We start from the raw sequence: 21,962 nt of genomic DNA on the forward strand, positions 1-21,962 counted from the left end.
TTTGCATATTATATTTATTGCTAGGTTCAGCTCATATATCTCCTAACCAGGTGTGCAACACTGCTTTGTGTTTTATTAGCCTACTAGGCAAAAAAGGGGGCAGGTAAAACAGCTGCTGTAAGTCTGTAAACTATTACCTATTCCTAAAAAAGGGTTAGATCCATTGGTACAGCTCAGGAGTTCCCTGCGTGTGGTACTTGTATCCCAAGGGTACATTTTAAGAGTTCACGGACACTTTTCCCATTCACATAAAGCTACTAGTTTGTAATTTTGGTAAACAATTATATACAAAACAAACCAAATTGATTAAATTGGTTATTTAGAAGCGATTGTTTAGAAAACCCGGACATGCATTTAGTGATTTGAACAATGCATGTATAAATTGTAGGAGGTACCATGAACGGACACACGCAAAGGGTACTTTGCTCCATTTACATTAGTTGCGTGACTTGGATGTCACGTAACACTCTATGGTACTCAAATCACATCAAAGTAGTGCAGGAACCTTTTCAAAGTCGCATAGATTGGAATGGGGGCCATTGAAATCAATGGGCTGCGAGTTGTCATGGGACTTTGTGTGTCCAAAATCATGACAAGTTGCACTAGTGTGCAAGGAGCCTAAATTTTGGTTGCATTATAGACCCCTTTCACATGGGAGATCCCATTAGGTCCGTCTGTCAGTTTTTCAGGTGGATCTGATCAGACCCTCCACTCTCTTATGGAGCGGCTGATGTCCCGCTGCCATCCAATCCAATCCAGTCCAGTCTGCCAAAAACAGATGCATGGGGGACCTATTCCCCAGCCGTTTGGTGGATCGAAGGGCATCAAATGGAAACGGACAGGCGGTCTGTTTCTAGCCAATTGGTTCAGAGGAGAGCGGGACTGTGTCTGCTCTGCATAGTGGAGCGGGCACGGAACGGTTATCCGCCTGCTCAGCAGGGATCAGCAGAGAGATCCTCCGCTGAGCAATAGAATTTCATTCACAGGATACAGAATACATAATAGAACAGAGAAACACAGGTGTAACTGAAAATTCTGGAGTGGATTGTAATGTACATACATATACATATTTGGGTTTCCAGGATGCTCTAAACCAGGGGTGTCAAACTCAATTTTATTGTGGGCCGCATAAGTATTATGGTTATCCTCAAAAGGCCAGTTGTATCTGAAAGACTAGATGTCCAACCCCACTCTTCCCCCCTCTTATATCATATGTTAACATCCCCCACCACCGTCAGAAGTCAAGAGTCCCCCACCCTCCCTTACGGCGCTGGGAAGCAGAAAACTGGAGATGAGCTGAAGTCAGCTGCTGGAGTCTGCTGAATGCAGAGACTAGGGGAGGAGGAGATGGGGGGGGGGGGGTTTAAGCCAAGCTAGGGGTGGAGACAAGGGGGTACTGCAGGGACCAGATGAAATTGCCTGGAGGGGCAGATTTTGTCCACGGGCCTCGTGTCTGACACGTGCTCTAATCTATCATGAATTAGTAAATCATCCAGTTTAATAAAGTATTGAAAAATGCATGAATGGTTCCTGATAGCAGAACAATCTGTGGGTTCTGGTTGTATATGTGCATGCAGCGCCTATGTCTGTACTCTGTCTTGTGGGGTCTGAACGAGGTAGAAAGAAGTTAAAAATCTTCCTCCTTCCCCCTCAGATTCCCTCTTCACTCCCCAATTCACCACCTCTGAGCTAGTGAATCGGGGAGTGTGAATTCTGACTCAGATCACCAGTGACGCACTGAGATCGCAGCTTCATAAACTGGCCGTTTCTGTGTCAGTCAATGAGGATTCTCAGTGTGTAGAGATCATCGGTGGGAGAACATGTTCAAACTTATGGACTGTGATCAGTGGAGATCCTCTGGATCACTGCTGTTCACTGCTTCATAAAAACTGACACTTAAATGAAACTGCAGCTTTAATGGAGATTGATGCAGTTTCCATTGTAGCACCCCTTTAACCTAGGCAGATGAGGAGAAGCTCAAGCAGCTCAGTGTGCTAGCATTTTAAAGCTCAAAGTGGAATCCATGACTATGTGGGATGTGAGAAAATGAGTGCCACTTCATCATATAAAAATCAGATTTTTATAACAGCTTACCTGTAAAATCTTTTTCTTGGAGTACATCTCAGCACACAGTGCACCATAGTAATAACTATATGGGTTATAGGCTACCTTTAGGTGAATGGATACTGGCATAACCAAAAAGTAAGCAAGAAGTGCTCCTCCTATAGCGGGAGTATCTCAGCTTTTGTAGCAAAGCAATACATACACATATCCCAATAAGAGAGAGACCCCTGTGTCCTGTGATATACTCCAAGAAAAGGACGTTACAGGTAAGCTGTTATAAAAATCCTAATTTTCTTTATCATACATTACGGGACACAGCACCATAGTAATAACTATATGGGATGTCCCAAAGCAATGCCACCTGAGGGGAGGGAGACACAAAGCAAACCGCACACTGCGCCCGAAGGCGCTGTCGTCCTGCCATCTTACATCCATTTTATAGAATCTCGTGAATGTATGTACTGACATCCAAGTAGTGGCCTTGCAAACCTGAGCCACAGAGGCTTGGTGATGCACTGCCCATGAAGCACTGACTGCCCTGGTAGAGTGCGCTTTAATCTTAAAAGGGAGGAACCCTTCTTTTCAGGCCATAAGCCTGACTAATCATCTGACAAATCCACTTAGCAACAGTAGATTTCAATGCTGCCTGACCCTTTCTAGGGCCTTCCGGCAACACAAACAAAACATCAGTTTTCAGCATCTAAGCAGTCGCTTTCAGATAGGCTTTAATTGCTCTAACTACATTGAGAGAATGTAATCATTTTTCTTCTGCAGAACGAGGTTCTGGGAAAAAGGAAGGTAAGGAAATCTTGATTCAGATGAAAACCAGACACTGCCTTTTGCAAAAAGGTTGGGTGTGGACGCAGCACAACCTTATCCTTGTGAATGATTAAGCATGGCTCTTCACAGGAGAAAGCAACCGATTCTGATACTCTTCTTGCAGAGATTATCACAACTAGGAATACCAATTTGCTTGTCAAAAGGATCAAAGAAATATTCTGTATAGGTTCAAAGGGTTGTCTTTGCAACACCGACAAAACCAGATTCAAATTCCATGGGCAGTATTATAACTGGCGGAGTTATTTGAGTTACCCCTTGTATGAATGCCCGGACTAAAGAGTGCGAAGCAAGTGGCCTTTGGAAAAACACTGCCGAGGCCCAAATCTGACCCTTGATTGTACTCAAGGCCAGCATCATTTCAACTCCTAATTGTAGAAAGGCCGGAATTCTTCCTATGACATACTTACGAGGATGCCAACCCTTGGTTTCACGCCAAGTGACGTAGGCCTTCCAGACCCTGTAATAAATGGTCCTGGAGGCAGACTTTCTGGCATTAATCAGGGGGGTTTCTACTGAACCTGAAAGCCACCGATTTTTTTAGAATGTGGACTTCACTAGCCACACCGTTAAATTTAGCATTTGTAAGGCAGGATGGAATACCAGTCCCTGTGACAGCAGGTCCGGATGAGTTGGAAGAGTCAAAGACTCCCCTACTGCCATTCTCACAATCTCTGCATACCAGGGTCTTCTGGGCCATGCCGGTGCTACTAGGATTACCGGCTGCCCTTCTTCAATGATCCTGTGAAGCAGCCGTGGTAGTAGCTGAACTGGAGGGAATGCATAAATCAGTGAAAACTGATTCTACTGGATCACCAACGTATCTACTCCGAGTGCAAGTGGATCCCTTGTTCTTGCCACAAAGTTGTACAACTTCTTTCTGAAAATTGATGTCAATAGATCTACATCTGGTGTACCGCATCTTTGGCATATGGCCAAAAAGACATTGGGATGTAGAGACCATTCTCCCAGCAACAACTGTTTGCCTTTACCAGCTCTCTTAGAGCGTTGACCTTTGCCTGAGGTAAGAACACCCTTTCCTGGGTTGCGTCTATGAACGGGCCCAAATACTGCAGCCTTCTTACCGGCTGTAAGGATGACTTCTCTAGATTGAGAATCCAACCCAGGTGTCTCAGATAACTGACTGTTCTGGACACTCCTAGATTTAACCCTATTAACTGATCTACCAGTAGCAGACCGTCTAGGTATGCTATTACTTCTATACGCTGGCCCCTTAGTCTTGCTAGTACTGGGGCTAACACTTTTGTAAACAGACGGGTGCGGCGCTTAACCAAAAAAGCAAGGCCACAAGGTGGCTCTACTCTACTGCAAATCGCAGAAACTTCTGGTGGAAATATTGGCACATATAGATACGCATCCTTGATATCTGTGGATGCTAGAACCTCTCCTCCCCGTAGGGTGGAAACAACTGACCGAATTGACTCCATTCGAAAGGAGCGGATGTTTAGGAAGGGATTCAGATTCCTGAGAGCTAGAACAGGTCTGACATCTCCATTTGGTTTTGGTACCATAAAGAAATTTGAATAAAACCCCATGTCCCTCTCTTCTGAGAGAACCTCTATTATCACTCCCTGACACAGTAATCGGGTCAGTGCCAGAAATAAGGACTTTTTCTTTACTGGGTCCTTGGGAATGTTTGATTTTTGAAAACGCAATGGTGGAAACCCTTGAAACTCTAGTTTGTAGCCTAGGGCTACTACAGAGAGGACCCACTTGTCTTGGATTTCCTCTTACCAAGTTCTGAAAACCACTGCAGTCTTCCCCCCACTCGATCAAGCGGGGGCGCCCCTTCACAAGGAAGCCTTGGGATTCTGTTTTGTGGACTTCTGACCCCAGGGTTTTTTGTAGCCCTGTGTCTGGTTATGAGGCTTACCCTTTGCCCCTGACGATGGAGGCTGTTGATGCTGCCTGGAGGCTGTCCCCAGGCATAGGAGGGTAAGTCTTGAAAGAAGGCCATCTATTCTTCAGAAGGGTACTCTAATGCATACACACTATCAGATTTTCTGCAGATTTTTTCCTTCAGGTTTACCAAAACCATGTAGAACAAGGGCCTGTTTGATTGCATACAAATAGAAACTCCTAAGGTTTGACCTCATATTATATGATTTTGGTAAATCTGAAAGAAAAACTGATAGTGTGTATGGGGCTTTACCCCCAGAAATCTTTTGGATATACTTATACAAATCTTCCCCAAACAACCTTTCTCCATGAAAGGGAAGACCAGCCAAGAGCTTCTTGCAAGGTAACTCGGCTGACCAATTTTTAAGCCCGAGAGTCCTGCGCATATGTATCAACAAGCGCAAGGCGAGCCTGATGGATGGAATCCTTGATAGCGTCCACTGCAAAGTATAGGGCCCTAGGAAGCTCAGCTAAACGTTGGGCCTCATCAGCTTGGGCAGAAACTTTTTTAATAACCTGCTTGAGTTCATCCCGAACGGATTGACAGATGCCTATTGCTGCTACTGCAGGCTGTACCACCGCACCGGCTACAGAAATCAGGCATTTAATAGAGATTCTAACTTTTTATCTGCTGGATCATTAAATACTTGTACATTGTCCACTGGACAAGTTAAACTCCTGTTCACAGAGGAGATAGCAGCATCCACTGCTGGCAAATCCCATCTCTTTGAGAAATTTATCTCCATAGGGTAAAGAAATGAAAATTTCTTAGGAAGAGAAAACTGCCTATCTGGGTGATCTCAATCAGCATAAATCAGTTGCTCCAGTAACGGGTGCATAGGGAAAGCATGTGAACCCTGTGGGGGTTTTAGCGAACCCAAAGAGAAGGAAACCTCATCCACTTCTGCAGGAGGCAACTTATATCCAGAGCAGACCAAGTCCATAAGGGATTGAATTACGGTAGTCATTTCTGACATTGCAAAGTTGAGAAAGGTTCTTCAGATGTTGAATCGTCAGAAGAGGAGTCACCTGAACCTCCTTTCCTCAAAAGTACCCCACTATCATCTGCCATTGTTGTTCCAAAACGGGAAGGTCAAGGGCAGGAGAAGGGGACCTGCCGCGTTTTCTCACCTCCTGGGAGGATGACACGAACAAATCAGCTATTTTTCTCTCAAAACCAGCCAGAGCCAAAGTTAAATCACCCTTAGTGACGAATGTAGAAGCTGACATGTTGGGGGTAGCCACCATGCCTGTGGGACAAGATGGCTCAGATTCGGCAGATGCTCCAGGTGAGGATGGAACTGCGGGCGTACGACTAGGAGCCTCAGGCTCTGACCGCAGTGACTTTGCACCCCCCCCTGTTGAATTACCCCTCCTACGGACAGACATAGTCCTAAGCACAAAAAAAAAAAAAAATCAGAGTCAGTATTAACATGACCAATGTGCCCTCAATTGAGAAGCATTGCAGGCAAAAACCTTGTTTCTTCTTCCACGAGGCCCGGGTACCATCGTTTGGCTTTCAAGCATTTTAGATGGATCCGTTTGTACAGATCCTTTATCCCATCAGGGATTGCTTAGAGGAGCTCTCTTAGCACTTCATCAACCGTGATCAAAACCTTAGACACTGGCGAAAAAATACATCCGGTATGGGAGGGGTTATATAGGGAGGGGCACTTCCAGTGCCCATTCATCTTAAGGTGGCCTATAACCCATATAGTTATTACTATGGTGCTCTGTGCCCCGTGATGTATGATAAAGAAAATAGGATTTTATAACAGCTTACCTGTAAAATCATTTTCTTGGAGTACATCACAGGACACAGTGGTCTCTCTCTTATTGGGATTTGTGTATATATTGCTTTGCTACAAAAACTGAGATACTCCCGGTATGGGAGGAGCACTTCCGGCTTCCTTTTTGGTTATATCATTGTCCATTCACCTAAAAGGTGGCCTATAACTCATATAGTTATTACTTTGGTGCACTGTGTCCCGTGATGTACTCCAAGAAATAGGATTTTTGTGATTAAACAGTGGGTAGACATCCAACAGGGATCGGACCATGGAGAATAATAATCCTGATTTTAAACAACAATCTTCATTATGCTATTCAAAATAAAAAAAAATTGAAATTCTGAACCATTTCATTTAATTGTGGCCCATGACCGGTTACCAAATCAATTAAGTGGCACATGGTCTTCAAAAGCTTGTGCACCCCTGACATACATCATATATAATGATAAACTATATAGCTTAAAAGAAAAAAAATTGGTAAAATTCAAATTGTTAGAACATTTAAATGACTATTTCTGCAATAAGACTAAAAGAAATTAAATGTATCAAGAGAAACAAGAATCACTTAGTGTTTCAGCCCCAGAGGAATTGCTCATTTTCAAACTGTGATCATCTTTAGGGAGATGCCTATTTTCCTTTAAGCATCTACAGAGAATCAATTAAACAGCCTTGCTCCTCATTAGCTGTAAACAGCGACCCATAATGGTACACCTACAGAAACCACTATACGCGGGGGTTATTAGTACGATCCTTTGGGCCTTCCTTATCCAAGGGTCTTAAAATTAAAACTGTCAGCACAATCCCAACACAACTGGACTAAAAATTTGTTTTAATAAAAAAAATCATTCTATAACTATCATTTGCCAGAACTGGTCTGTATCTGTCCCAATATGGATTACTCTGAAATGGAAATGACGTGGTCCACAAACAGGCCAGTTTTTGGGCAGTTTAGGCAACGTTAAGCTGATCATACATATTTCTATCTGGTTATAAAATGTCCTTTAGATCTACCATCAACAACTATATAATAATACAAGCACCTATCTGACTGGATACAAATTAAATGGATCAGTGAGGCCTGTACTATATAGTTTTGATCTTACCAGAATCAAACGAAGATTGTACAATCAAACTATAACATGCATGTATTCATGCCAAGCCAATCTATTAACCTTCTACGAGGAGGTGAGCTGCCATCTAGATGGATTTTGCAAAAGCATTTGACACAGCTCCCCAAAAAAAAAAAGTTTACTGTACAAAGGTCCGTTGGCATGGACCATAGGGTGAGTACATGGATTGAAAACTGGCTACAAGGGTGAGTTCAGAGGGTAGTAATAAATGGGGAGTACTCAGGATGGTCAGGGGTGGAAAGTGGGGTGCTCCAGCGTTCTGTGCTGGGACCAATACTATTTCATTTGTTCATAAACAACCTGGAGGATGGGGTAAACAGTTCAATCTCTGTATTTGTGGACGATACTAAGCTAAGCAGGGCAATAACTTCTCCACAGGATGTCGAAACCTTGCAAGAAGATCTGAACAAATTAATGGGATGGGCAACATGGCAAATGAGGTTTAATGTGGAAAAATGTAAAAAAATGCATTAGGGTGGCAAAAATATGAATGCAATCTACTCACTGGGGGGAGAACCTCTGGGGGAATCTGGGATGGAAAAGGACCTGTGGGTGCTAGTAGATGATAGGCTCAGCAATGACATGCAATGCCAAGCTGCCGCTAACAAAGCAAACAGAATATTGGCATGCATTAAAAAGGGGATTAACTCCAGAGATAGAGCAATAATTCTCCCACTCTACAAGAGTCTGGTCTGGCATCACCTGGAATATGCTGCCCAGTTCTGGAAATGGAGAGAGTACAAAGAAGGGCAACAAAGCTAATAAAGGGTCTGGAGGATATTGGTTATGAGGAAAGGTTACGAGCACTGAACTGATTCTCTCTGGAGAAGAGATGCTTGAGAGGGGATATGGTATCAATTTACAAATACCATACTGGTGACCCCACAATAGGGATAAAACTTTTCCGCAGAAGGGAGTTTAATAAGACACATGGCCACTCATTAAAATTAGAAGAAAAGAGGTTTAACCTTAAACTGCATAGAGGGTTCTTTACTGTGAGAGCAGCAAAGATGTGGAATTCCCTTCCACAGGTGGTGGTTTCAGCAGGGAGCATTTTTATCTTGCACTGTATTTGCGCAATAATTTTTCAAACCCCCCTTTTTTTTTGGAAAAAAACTTTCATGAATTAAAAAAATAACGAGAGTAAAGTTAGCCCAATTTCTTTGTATAATGTAAAAGATGATGTTACGCTGAGTAAACAGATCCCTAACATGTTACATTTTAAAATTGCGTACACTCATGGAATGGAGCCAAACTTCGATACTTAAAAATCTCCATAGGCGACGCTTTGAACATTTTTACAGGTTACCAGTTTAGAGTTACAGAGGAGGTCTAGTGCTAGAATTGTTGCACATGCTCTAAACGCAAAATTTTTTGTTGTTATTTTACTTAATTTTTTTTTTGATAACTTTTATTCCTATTACAAGGAATGTAAACATCCCTTATAATAGGAATCTATTGTGACAGATCCTCTTTATGGAGAGATGCGGGGTCAATAAGACCCCCTATCTCTCCTCCAGGCTGGAAAGCATGAGATTGAGAAAAAAAATTCACTGATCTCATACTGACAGCCGTGATCGCGGCTTTGTTTACTTCAGGGAACGACATCATAACGTCGTGCCCGGGCCTCTGATGGTCATAGAGGTGACTGGTGACCATTTGGTCACCGGAAATCTCTATCGTTGCCATCTTGCGCCGGCCGAATTTTTCCGGGCCCCCGATGGCACGGGAGAGCCAGAGAAGCACCAGATGGCAGCGGGAGGGAGGGGGCAGTCCCCTCCCATCGCTTATAAGAATGATCAAGCAGCGGAACTGCCGCTATGATCATTCTTATCATGCACAGAATCGCCGGTTGGAAACAATGATATCTGAATAATGCCTGTAGCTGCAGGTATCATTCAGATATCCCCGCACAAAGTCAAGAACGTCATATGACGCCCTAAGGTATTGAAGTGGTTAAAAGACAGTTTCGATACAATTTGGGATATTGCATTAAGCTCTTGGCCTTGTTTAATAAGAAACAGTTATAGTCACCAATTGTTCACATGCCAAGGGCAAGTAACAGCACCTACAAACAAATCTAAACTTAGCTCAACTTCTGTTATGGGACTTTGGGCCTATTACATGTCCATATATAAAAAAAAACTTAATTTACAAATAAAAAGTATTTACTTACCAATATAAGCCCTGAGATGAGGGAGGATGTACCCGTCAGAGCAACATAAAATTTAGGGGTTAATGTATTCAAAAACATGCTCACTGAAAGAGAGAAGACAGACAGGTATAAATCCTTACTGAAAGAAAAAGATTTTACTCAACAATGTAATCATCCTTCAACAAACAGTGTCTATTGTACCAGAATGGTCTCACTTAGAACATTTTACTTGCATATTGTTTTTTCTTTTGACAATTGAATAAAAGCTACTGAGAAGAAATAAAGATTTCTTCAACCAGAACAAGAAAGAAGACAATACTAGCAAAACCCTACTTCTTACTGGGATCAATCCGTATTGATTTTCAGTTCACCATACCTTTACAAGGCTCAGGGTTAGCCCCTCTTTCTCAGTCAGGTTTTTTGGAAACACCGGGGGAAATGCACGGAAGTCTGAGTTCAGAAGAGTTTCACATTGAGAACTGCGCCCTATACAGAGATTGATCTTCTGTGCTCATTCATTTCAGGTCCAGCACAGAGCAGAAAACGCAGCATACAGCCATTAAAGCTAAGTATATGAATACATCAAACACAGTGGGATTGATTTACCAATGGCAAATATACTGTGCACTGCAAATGCAGTTGCTCTAGAGATTAGTAAATGAGGTAAAGGCTACCTTTGGGTATTCTTAGAAATCATGTGCATGGGAAAAAATAAAAAATATATGTTTTCTATGACTTGATAGAAATAAACAGAGCTTCCCCTCCTTTAGACCCCTTTCACACGGGCGGATGGAATTGTGCTTTTAGCTGCGGACAGATGACGTTATCTACCACAGCTAAATGCACACAATGCTTTTCCTATGGCCCCATTCACACACTGCGTTTAGTGACAGTTTTGTTACATGCGGTTTTGTGCAGATAGAAAAAATAAAGTTGACTGCGCCCAGGACCGATTTACTGCAGCTATCTGCACATAACTAAGCACATCAGAAATGGCAAGAATTTTCCAAACGCAGCCGCATGTAAACACAGCTGATCGCAATGTATAACTGCAAGTAAACGCTGTGCCAGGATTCTCTGAGTTTCAGAATAACAAAACATGCTTTTAACAGCGGCAGAACAGCCGCCTGTGTGAAAGGGGCCTGAGATTTGGAGCAACTGCACTTGCAGTGCACAGTATATTTGCCTTCAAAATCAATGCCTGAAGTCTAATGCCCTGTACACACACGGTCAGTCAGACTATCCAACGGAAAAGGTCTGATCGGATTATGTTGTCGGAAAATCCGATCGTGTGTGGGCTCCATCAGATTTTTTCCGTCAGAAATCCAGACGGAAACAGTTTGTGAGCTGGATCTAAAATTTTCCGACAACAAAATCCGATTAGACTTTTTCCGATTGTTTGTAGAGAATTCCGACGGACAAAGTGCCACACATGCTCAGATTAAATTACGAGACCAAAGCTATTGGCTACTAGCCTCTACATAGTCCCGTTGTACGCAATAAACGTCACCTCGTTCTGAACGATCGGATTTTCCACAACTTTGTTCAACCGTGTGTATGCAACACAAGTTTCGGACAAAATCCGCCTGAAAAAATCAGACAGATTTTGTGGTCGGAATGTCCGACCGTGTGTACAGGGCATAAGTCTAAAAAAATGTTAGCAGATATCTATTGTATTATTAAGTATAATTATAATTTAAAGCAGGGCATTTTTTCTCAGAAATTGGGTACAGGTACTCCCCTCTTCCAAGTCACCCCTTGCCTACGAACACCATCCCTTGGTTCCACCCCCCTAGTTTGTATGGAATTTGTTGATGACAAGAAAAGCAGTAAAAATAGATCTCCTGCAGCCAGCAAATATTGACCAGAAGCAACAATAGCCCCCCTTCCTAGCAACAACAAATACCCCCAGCAAGAAAATGAACCCTGCAACTAAAACACCCCCTCCCTCCCCAAGCAACAGATCTACCCTGGTAATAATAGCCCCCTACCAGAAACAATAGATCTCCCAGCAGCCAGCAACAGTAGACCTCTCCCTCGACAGTAGATTCCTCCCAGCAGCAACTGACCCCCCTTAGCAATACAAGACCCACAGAAACAATATATGCAACCCTAAGCAATAGTTATCCCAGCAACAATGGATCCCCCTGCAGCCATCATTAACAGACCCTCCAGCATTAAATAGACCCCCTCCCTCAACAGTAGACCCCTCCTTCAACAAAAGATTCCCCCCACCCAGCAACGTTAGATTCCCCAGCAGCCAGCATCAATGGACAATGTAACATTATAAATAGTTGTATTTTTGTAATTTGTATTTAATTATTTGCTCTGTAATCATGTAAACTTGTGATGGTATTTAGATTAATCAATACATTCCCTGGTGAAGGTAAATTTGGGAACGTTTGAGTCTGTGTGCAGTGACTGGTTTGCCCAGCAAATCTGGTCTGGTTTGTGTTCCTATTTCAGTCTGTAACCAATGGAAACACATCCGAGATTAATTTGATCTGAGCAACATTCATTTGTTAATGAATGTATTGCCTGGAAAACGTCAGCATGAGTACTTAGGGTCCATGCACACTAAGTGCCTGAAAAAATGTCAGGACCTTTGGCAAGTAAAAGAAGCATAAAAAACACATTCATAATGGCTCGTATTGTACACAAAATGATGCATGTTTATGTGCGTTTGCATTTACAAGCCGGTTTTTTTCTAGAACATTTCCCTCTGCTCATTTTTCTCTATAATAAATTTACATTGAAAATGCCAAACACGCCTAAATGCTCCATATATGCACATTTATCCGTATCAAGTGTTTTTTCTGCCCAAAAGATCCTCTCAAAAACACGTTTGTGATTTTTTTTTTCCCTCAGCCCGAGAACGCTCGTCTTCGAATATGCTTGTAAACGCCCAAATTTGCATTGACACATATGCTAGCAGAGTTTCTTTTACAGGCTGAAAAAAAAAACACGCCTGTACAAGCAGCATTTTGTATACCCAGTGTGCATGAGGCCTTCACCTAGGTTTACACTTATGTGTTCTATGCGGCCCACGTTTGCTTGGATATGACAGCCCACGACATTTTATAGTGTTTCACAATATTTATTCAGTTATAATAGGGGTGTCTTTGTCATGCATTGTGCAAAGCCATCTGGGATGTTTAAAGGCTGACAAAAACACCCCTATTATGACCGAATAAATAATTTGTGTGAGGGAAACATTACTGAATATTTGTGAAAAACTAGTCTAAAATTATTGTATGCACCCAGTCAGGAGCAAAGCAACAGGTTGCATTAAAGAACTATAGAGTAAGGGAGGGTTATAACATTTCAGGGTTTTTTCGCCATCTGTGTCCCGTTGTGGAGATTTCCCTTCACTTCCTGTCCCATAGCCAAACAGAAAAGAGAGATGAAATCCTTGCAAATAAGGGAATTTTTTGGGGACCCCCAGGCTACCAGAACTAGTGTCCCCATTGGAAGATTTCACCCTCTATTACTTTTCTGGGGACAACCCAAAATTTGGGATTTACTTTTACGTTCAATAAAAATGGTAAACAGGACAAAAGTATGAATCTCCTTAAAGTGATTGTAAAAATAAATTTTACACAAAAACTAACATGTTACACTTCCTTCCTCTGTGCAAGGTTTTTGCACAGAGCAGCCCCAATGCTCCTTTTCTGGGGTCCCCCAGCGACGCTCCTGGCTGTAGTCCCCCAGCGTGCCCCCACTGAGAGCTGCATTCCATGGGGGCGCGCTCCCAAGTCCTGCTGCTGCGTCCATTGACACAGAAAGCAGGACTCAGTCCACGCCCCCAGCTCCCGTGTCACTGGATTTGATTGACCATAGCGGGAGCCAATGGCTCCTGCTGCTATTAATCTGTCCAATGAGGACCCAAAGCAGGAGCAGGAGCTGGGCTCATTCTCGTCGCTGGAACATTCGGGTTCAGGTAAGAAAAAGGGGGGTCTGGGGGGCAGCTGCACCACAGAGGGTTTTTCACCTTAATGCATAGAAAGCATTAAGATGAAAAACCTTGAGACTTTACAACTCCTTTAATGGGGGCATAGACAGCAATAAAACCTGGCAGGTGTTCTAATCCTTCCCCACTCAATCCAAAACTAAAGGAAATTATTTACCTTTAGTTATACTTTAATAACTACCAGACAACTCCCCAACCCCAACACACATCCCAGCTGCATATACCCTACTCTCTTGACTGGGGAAGTGTAAAAAAAAAAAAAAAAAAAAAAGCCACGTGTAAGCCTATAGCTGGTCTGATTGGAGTTTATAGTGGGCTAATGGCACTCTCTCCCCCACCCCCACATGATAGCACTTGTGCCCTGTGATTGGCTGCTCTCTATAACTAGAAGTACCAGGAATTTCTCTTTGCTTCCAGCAGGCAAACAGAACATTAGGGCAGGGATTAAAAGGTAAGCTGAAGGCGCTTATCTACAGTAGCTAAATGGGTTTCATGGTCCCCCATCCAATAGAGTACTGAAAATTCTAATGACTGTATATTTGAGGTTGTCGGGCATGTGCCTATGAAATAACCTTTAGCTGGATATTGTTCCGGCAATACTGGTCTTCAAAATCATCCAGCTGGGGCAAAAGGCCTTGGTGGAGGCCATTGAGGGCATTGTGAATCTCTGTCATATCACCCTTGTCTGAATCTTCAGGAGGGTAAACCTGTCCTACTTTCTGGTCGTGCCTCGGGATTAAATGCTTTTGGCACTCAGTTTACTAAATGTGTGGTGGTGTAATGCACTACTATCTGCCTCTAACCCCTTAAGGAGGCACTATTTGGCCTAATTGACCCAGGAACTAGAATTTTTAAGAGGCTGCAAAGAACTCATCATGATCAAATGCCTTAAAGCGGGACTGTACTGGGGAAAAAAATATTAAAATCCAGCAGCTATAAATACTACAGCTGCTGACTTTTAATAAATGGACACTCACCTGTCCCGGGGTCCAGCGATGCCGGCAGCCGAGGCCGATCGATCGCTTGGCTCTCGGCTGCTGCCGCCACCATTCTAGGTGAGGGAATCAGGAAGTGAAGCGAATCGGCTTCACTTCCCGGTTCCCTACTGCGCATGCGCGAGTCGCCTAGCGCAATAGGAATGGTCGGCGCTGTCTCTGGGACCCGTGTGTGTCCCAGCAGACAGCGCGGCAGGACAGGAAATGACAGACTCCCACGGGAGTCTATGCCCGGAAGTGGGTGTAAATACCTGTCTTTGACAGGTATCACCACCCCCCTCCCCCCTGAAAGGTGCCAATTGTGACACCGGAGGGGGGGAGGGTTCCGATCAGCGGAAGTTCCACTTTAGGGTGGAACCCCGCTTTAAAGCACGGAAAACCATCCTACATAATAGGATCTATTGGGAAACCCCCACTTTATTTGTTAATAGCTAAACTAGCCTATGTTTTTCACATGGACTTGGTGGAGGCCTCCTTAAGCAAAGATGTTTTGCCATTTGGGAATTCTTCATCCAAACCCTACCTGTTGGCACCCAACAGTCTATAATGAAGGGTTTGCAATATACCCAATGATATCAAATTAGATTGCTAAAGCATGACCCTTCAATTCTTTATTCTCCGCTTAATTGGAAATGTGTTAAAACCTGGTAATTAAGGCCATCCCCCCTTCCAACTCCACCCATCCATTTTTACCTGACCATTGTTCATCCCGGTACTTACGGTGACTCCTTTCTAGACCCTGTCTGACTAGTTTACTCTTTAAATCATGTTTACAAACTGTATATTGTAATTTTCAATTCTTTCCGCCTTTGGCCAAATGTTGTGGCCCTTGACACTGTTAAATGCAGTCTCACTTAAAATATAAAAATGAAAAAAAAAAAAGAAAGTCCCACTTTGTTTGCAGCAGGGAAAAATATATTTAAAACAGGTCTTCAAAATAGGGTTGGCCATAAGCATGGCCCTGCTTTGGGTATTTCCCACTAGCTAGAGAGGGGTTAGAATCAGCCCAGACAGCGGGTGGATGTCGAGAAAAAGTAACGGAATCCCCCCTCAGTGTAACGTTACTAGGATTCCAGATGCCCTCTGCTGTGGTTAAGTAGGTTGTCAATGTCCATTCGAAGGGCCATTAAGGTCAAGTAACCTTTAGTGCTACTGTGTCCCATCTTATGGAAAGGAAAGGGTAAGGTGTATGGTATCCAGTTGAGTTTCTCGTGTTGGTGCAAACTCCTTTACTGGCTGCCTATGTGAAGTGCACTCAAAAAAAAAAGTAGTAGTATACAGACTAGCTAAATACATAGAAAATACTATGAAAAATACTGCACTAATTATATATGCGTCTAATCATTATGAATAATAACTAGAGGGATTTATTTTTTCTTTCCTATAGGAGGATGAAGAAAAAGAGGCAGCTGTGTATAAGAGCCAAGGTGCAACTTGAAACTTAGGGTGGCCATACACACCACAATCTAATTGTACAACAACTTTACATTCAGTGCATTGCAATAAAGGTAGCCCACTGAAATCAAGAGCTGCCAATGTACCAAAAATCATACAAAAACAAAATTGCAACACAATTGTGCTGCATTGTGGGGTGTGTCAAAACAGGTGGACTGCCTACGTGCATTTACATTATACAGTATATTCATTCTAGAAACACACAGACATAAAATGACTAGCTCCTTTAAACAAACACATGGCAACATGTGTAATGCTTATGAGAGACACTAATGAGCAATTTACAGCATAAAAGCTGAGTGAGGGGGGGGGGGGGGAAATAACAATTGTCACAGAATTTTAGTGTCATATGATCACACAGATAAATCATGCAAATGATAGAGACCTATCTAACCAATTCTCCCTGTATCGGGGGGCAGGTCAATATTACTCCATAGAGACTGACTGCAAAAGCGTGGCCAGCTGCAGGGAAGATTTCCGCTAAAGAATCTGAACATTGCTGGCAGGGACTATCCGATTCAAGTAAATATAAATTTAGAGTGGAGGAGGGCAAAGATGACTGTGCTTTCTAAATATATTTATCCTTTAATGGCTTGAGAAATAGTACATGAAGCTCGCTGAAAACTCTGCAAATGCACTGCTGTACACGCTGCTCTATAAATTGCTGTTAAAATGCTAAGGCGCATGTGTACAATGTAAAAGCTAAAAGCACTAGGAAAACAAACATACTATAAAGTTTTGGCATGAAGCCACTTATATATTTTCAGGATGACTAAAAAACATGGTAAACATCGACGCTGAATTAACCACCTCAGCCCCGAAAGGATTTGCCCCCTTAATGATCAGGCCATTTTTTTTCTAAACAGTACTGCGTCGCTTTAACTGAAACAAAATTTACGTCCTTTTACCCACAAACAGAGCTTTCTTTTCTTGCGGTTTTTTTTGCGCTATAAACAAAAAAAATACCAACAAATTTTAAAAAAAATTTTTTTTTTTTTTACTTTCTGCTATAATACATATTCCCTAAAAAATATATGTAAAACAAATAAATGTATTCATCAGTTTAGGCCCATATATATTCTTCTACTTATTTTTTATTGTTTTTAGTGGTAATGGTGATGGTCTGTGATTTTTAATGGGACTGCTACATTGAGGCGGACAAATATGACCCCAAATGACACTTTTTGGGGACCAGCGACATTACATTGATCAGTGCTATAAAAATGCACTGATTAAGGTAAAAATTACACTGGCAGGGAAGTGGTTAACACTAGGGGGTGATCAAGGGATTAAGTGTGTTCCCTGTGTGTGTTCTAACTTTAGGGGGGGGTGGGCTCACTGGGACATGACAGATCACTGTTCCCGATCACTGGGAACAGAAGATCTCTGACATGTCATTAGGCAGAACGGGAAATTGCTGTTCTGCCTCTGTACACAGTGATCGCAGGTCACCAGCGGACATAGAGTCCGCTGGGCACGCCCCGGCGCTGCGCGCAAGTGCCCGTTATCCTCCTTGCACAGACCGACATACACCTATGGCGGTTTGTGCAGGAGAGCCAACCTGTCGCAGTATAATGACGGTGGCTGGTTGGCAAGAGGTTAATAAACCCACAACAGTAAAATCAGTCTGTATATGCAGTTATACACATTGTGGAACCTAAGGCGTCAATCCTCTATATTAGCACTGTCCAGACTGAGGGTTCAGGAGTCATGCAGCCTCATAGGAAAGTCAGAGGAGAATGAAAACCCCTCCTACAAGCTTTAAAAAGTGGTTGTAAACTCTTACAAACCACTTTGACGTATGCCTAGATTAAGGCTTACCTGTAGGTCCAAGAAATATCTCCTAAACCTACACAGTTTAGGAGATATTTACTAAAAGACAGCGACAGCCGTAGACAGCGGCGTGCAGGTGCACTATCGCAGCATGTCGCTGCTTACGGCGATATGCAGTTAGCGGCAGCTCCCGTGCGCATGCACGAGAGTAACGTCATCGCTGCTCCGGCGCTGTGAGTGGCCGGAGCAGCGATACCCGGAAGAAGATGGAGGCTCCGGACTACAGGGGACAGTGGTGACATCGCTGGCTCCTGTGCCAGGTAAGTGACACATAATGGGCTACTATGCATCGGCTTTACCTTTGCAGGGAGACAAAGAGGAAGTAAACCCATCATAACCAATGCTCAACCAGGCACTGATAGAAGTCACAAGACTGCTATTTACTGCTGATGAGAAAGCATTTAGCAGTTTATATTTACTAAAATAATTTCATTTCCATGTTGTATACTGTGGGAGACGAGATATAGTAAATTCAGGCTCCTGGGTTTAATACTCTAACTGGCTGTCACCATATACAGAAATAGGTTCCCAGTCAGTGCTACAAAAAAGTCAGAAAGCTACAGCACATGTAACAAAGGTGTTAGGGCTGTGCATTACTTCATAGAAACACTCAAGGCTTTACGTTCTAATCTGGTTAAAGCTGTATTAAAATGTAAGCCAATTACTAAACAACATTATCCAGGGTGTATTTAAAAAGTATTTAGCAGCTTTTTGTCTTTAATAGCACTATATCTCTTTTACTTCAAAACTGTCTTTCGATGCAATGAATGAATCTAAATAAGCAAACTATGTGCAAATGTATTCAAATTTAAAGATCAATGTCAGGCAGATGGCTAAAACACATTCTGTAGATTAAATACATATACAAATCCTTTGGCAGGTAAAATAGCTACCTTTTATATGTATATCTGTCCACCCAGGTCTGATTTACACTTTGATACATAGCAAAGCCCTGTCAGGCGGGATTTTTTCTCTTTGCTGCAGCTAAAGTGTATGTAAAGCCAAAAAGTAGAGCAGGGAAGGATAAAAACCACGATGGAGTTATTTTCTGTTGTGTCCCCATTCACTTCCTGTCCTGGGGACACAACAGGAAAGGTTAGAAAGTCTCTCCAAAGTAAGCAGAATTCCCACCTTAGACAGTTGTCGGAGAATAGGTGGCCACTGGTTTTCTAGTCCCCATAGCAGAATTTTTAATAACCTATTGATGGGATGACAACTCAGTTTGAGGCTTTAGGCCTCATGCACACGAGACGCAGGTGAAAACTCTGCTCAAAAAAAGCTGAAACGCGCGTTTGCATGCCGCGTTTGCGTTTATAAGCGTTTATAAAGATAACATCATGTAGACCCTCCCCAAGCTCTCAAAGCATGTTTTTTTTAACTATTTCGGCTATTTTGATCAGAGTGAACAGCAGCAGCATAGAGAGCAGTTGTACACTTGCATTTGCCTCTCTTTCTGTGGTATATATTTTGAAATGGATCCCATATTGAATATATGTCAGGAAATGCTCCTGATGTTGCTCTTGATGAGACAGCTACGTTGTCGCAAATTTCGTGAGAGGTCCAGAGTCAGAGCTCGTCAATATTGGACCCATCCGTTGATGGGACAGCGAATGTCCGTTGGATATTTCACAAACATGTATGTGCAGCTGCGTACCTACCCCAACAAGTTTTTTAATTTTAGCCGGATGTCCATTGTCACATTTGATCTGCTCTTAGAAAAAGTACAACCTGGTCTGACATTCATGGACACCAATATGAGAAACAGTGTGTCACCAGAGGAACGTCTGTTGGCAACGATCAGGGTTACAAAATGTCATTCTCTGATGCAGAAAAGTGCATGACATTTTGCGACCCGAATTTGGGGTCACTTGGTGATAGGAACCAATAAGTAGCCCCAAGATATGGGCCCCCAAAGTTGGGTCGCAAAATGTCATTCTCAGATCATATTTCGGAGTTTTCAGGTCCAAAAAATTGGGTTCCTTTAAAAACGCTTATAAACGCAAACGCATTTAGCCGCGTTTTGTGTCTGAAACGTGGACATTTTTGCGTCTGAACCCATTTTTTTGCTTCTGGAAAAACGAGGTTAAACGCAACTGCATAAAAACGGCAAAAAACGAGACTGTGTGCATGGACACATAGGATAACATTGAATGAGTTCAGGGGCAGTTGGCAGCCTTAAAGTGGAATTAAACATTTACTATCGTGTACAGTCAAGGAAGCTGCTTTTGTTTGATCTGCAAAATGTCATGGTGCTGCACATACACACTAATAATTATGTTACCAAAATTAATGTGGAATGTATGTAACTTGCTAAAGAACATTTTTTTTTATCAAGTTGTTATGGGTAAAGTTGCACTTTAAAAAGGTACAACTAAAAGCTCCTGTAGATAGTCCCCAATCCAGTGTCCTAAGTGAAGCAGAAGCCATAAGACCGCGGGTACGGACGGCCTGTCTACAAAGTTCTACTCCCAACACACAGACCTTCTTGCCCCTAGACTTAAAACCCTCTTTACTGGCCTTGCCGAGACAGAGGTCCTGCCCGAATCCATGGAGGAAGCTGTAATTGTTCTGATCCCCAAGCCCAGCAAGGGCCCCCAAGAATGTGGGTCATATAGGCTGCTCAATGTGGATGCTAAAATATTGGCGAAGATACTGGCCACCCACTTGTCCTCGGTAATATCCAGTTTGAGCCATACTGACCAGACCAGATTTATGCTGGGCAGGGGCACAGACAAACATTAGGTGCCTCTCTTTAAATCTGTCCCTAACTCATAATAACACTGGAACCCGGGTAATTGCCTCCCTTAATGAAAAAAGGCATTTGATTCAGTAGAATGGGAATATCTATGGGGAGTTTTAAAGTGTTTTGGCTTTGGTCCTAATTTTCTATGCTGGATACAATTGCTCTACAGTGCACCAAGGGCTAGGGTACGCACCAACGACTAGATATCTGACTCCTTCACATTACATAGAGGCACTCATCAGGGATGTCCCTTATCCCCCAGTCTCTTTGCCTTGGCGCTGGAGCCCCTGGTGATTTTAGTCAGGGAGTCTCTGGAGATCCGGGGGATGCAGCTTGGCAATTTGGAGGAAAAAATATCCCTATAGGCGGATGATACTCTGCTTTACTTGAATGATGCTGGCCCTTCCCTGTCGGCTGCCCTAGAGCTGTTTGGCAGGTTCGGATCACTGTCAGGTATCTGCATCAATTGGACCAAATCGGTTATCTTCACCCTAGATAACCAGACCCGGGCCATGCCTGATCCCACACCACTACTGTGGGTGACAGAGTTTAAGTACCTTGGGAGAAATGCCAGTCCTGGTCTGGACTCCCACTAAATTTACTAGGCCGAAAAAGTATCCTTAAAATGATTATACTACCCAAATTCAATTATATTTTCCAGAACAGTCCGGTCTGGATACCAACAGCCTTCTTCAGGGAGGTGGATAGATGCATCACTTCCTTTTTATGGAATGGATCCGTTCAGAGACTGGCGAAATCCACGTTACACTTGCCAACTCATCTTGGGGGGCTGGCCCTCCCAAATTTCCAGATCTATTATTGGTCACAAGATACTGGTGGTTTGGGGCAAAAACTTACAAATTCGTCAGTTTGCTTGGAGGCAGCCAGATTACGTTCACTGCAGGATCTACAAAATCTGGTGTATAGGGGAATAGGGGCATATGAAGATCTCCCTGTTCCAACTAAGATGACGATCAGAGTGTCGATTATGGCTAGACGTAGATTCTCCCCAGTCCAGCCTCTCTGGGGAAATCCTAACTTACCCCACTTTAGATCGATACCAGACCCTC

At 43.0% G+C, this 21,962-nt stretch overlaps 1 protein-coding gene across 7 annotated transcripts in view; it reads right to left on the bottom strand.

The window, feature by feature from the left end:
- Positions 1–21,962, bottom strand: part of ST7 (suppression of tumorigenicity 7) — a 249,405-nt gene that overhangs the window by 147,489 nt on the left and 79,954 nt on the right. For all 7 annotated transcript variants that reach the window (XM_077471736.1, XM_077471738.1, XM_077471735.1 and 4 more), the window contains one exon: positions 9,918–10,000. In XM_077471736.1, coding sequence (XP_077327862.1) covers positions 9,918–10,000 — 83 coding nt within the window. The remainder of the gene's footprint in view (positions 1–9,917; positions 10,001–21,962) is intronic.

This window comes from Lithobates pipiens, unplaced genomic scaffold (assembly GCF_037356315.1).
Source record: "Lithobates pipiens isolate NorthernLeopardFrog02 unplaced genomic scaffold, aLitPip1_a1.2 Scaffold_8, whole genome shotgun sequence".
NCBI lineage: Eukaryota > Metazoa > Chordata > Amphibia > Anura > Ranidae > Lithobates > Lithobates pipiens.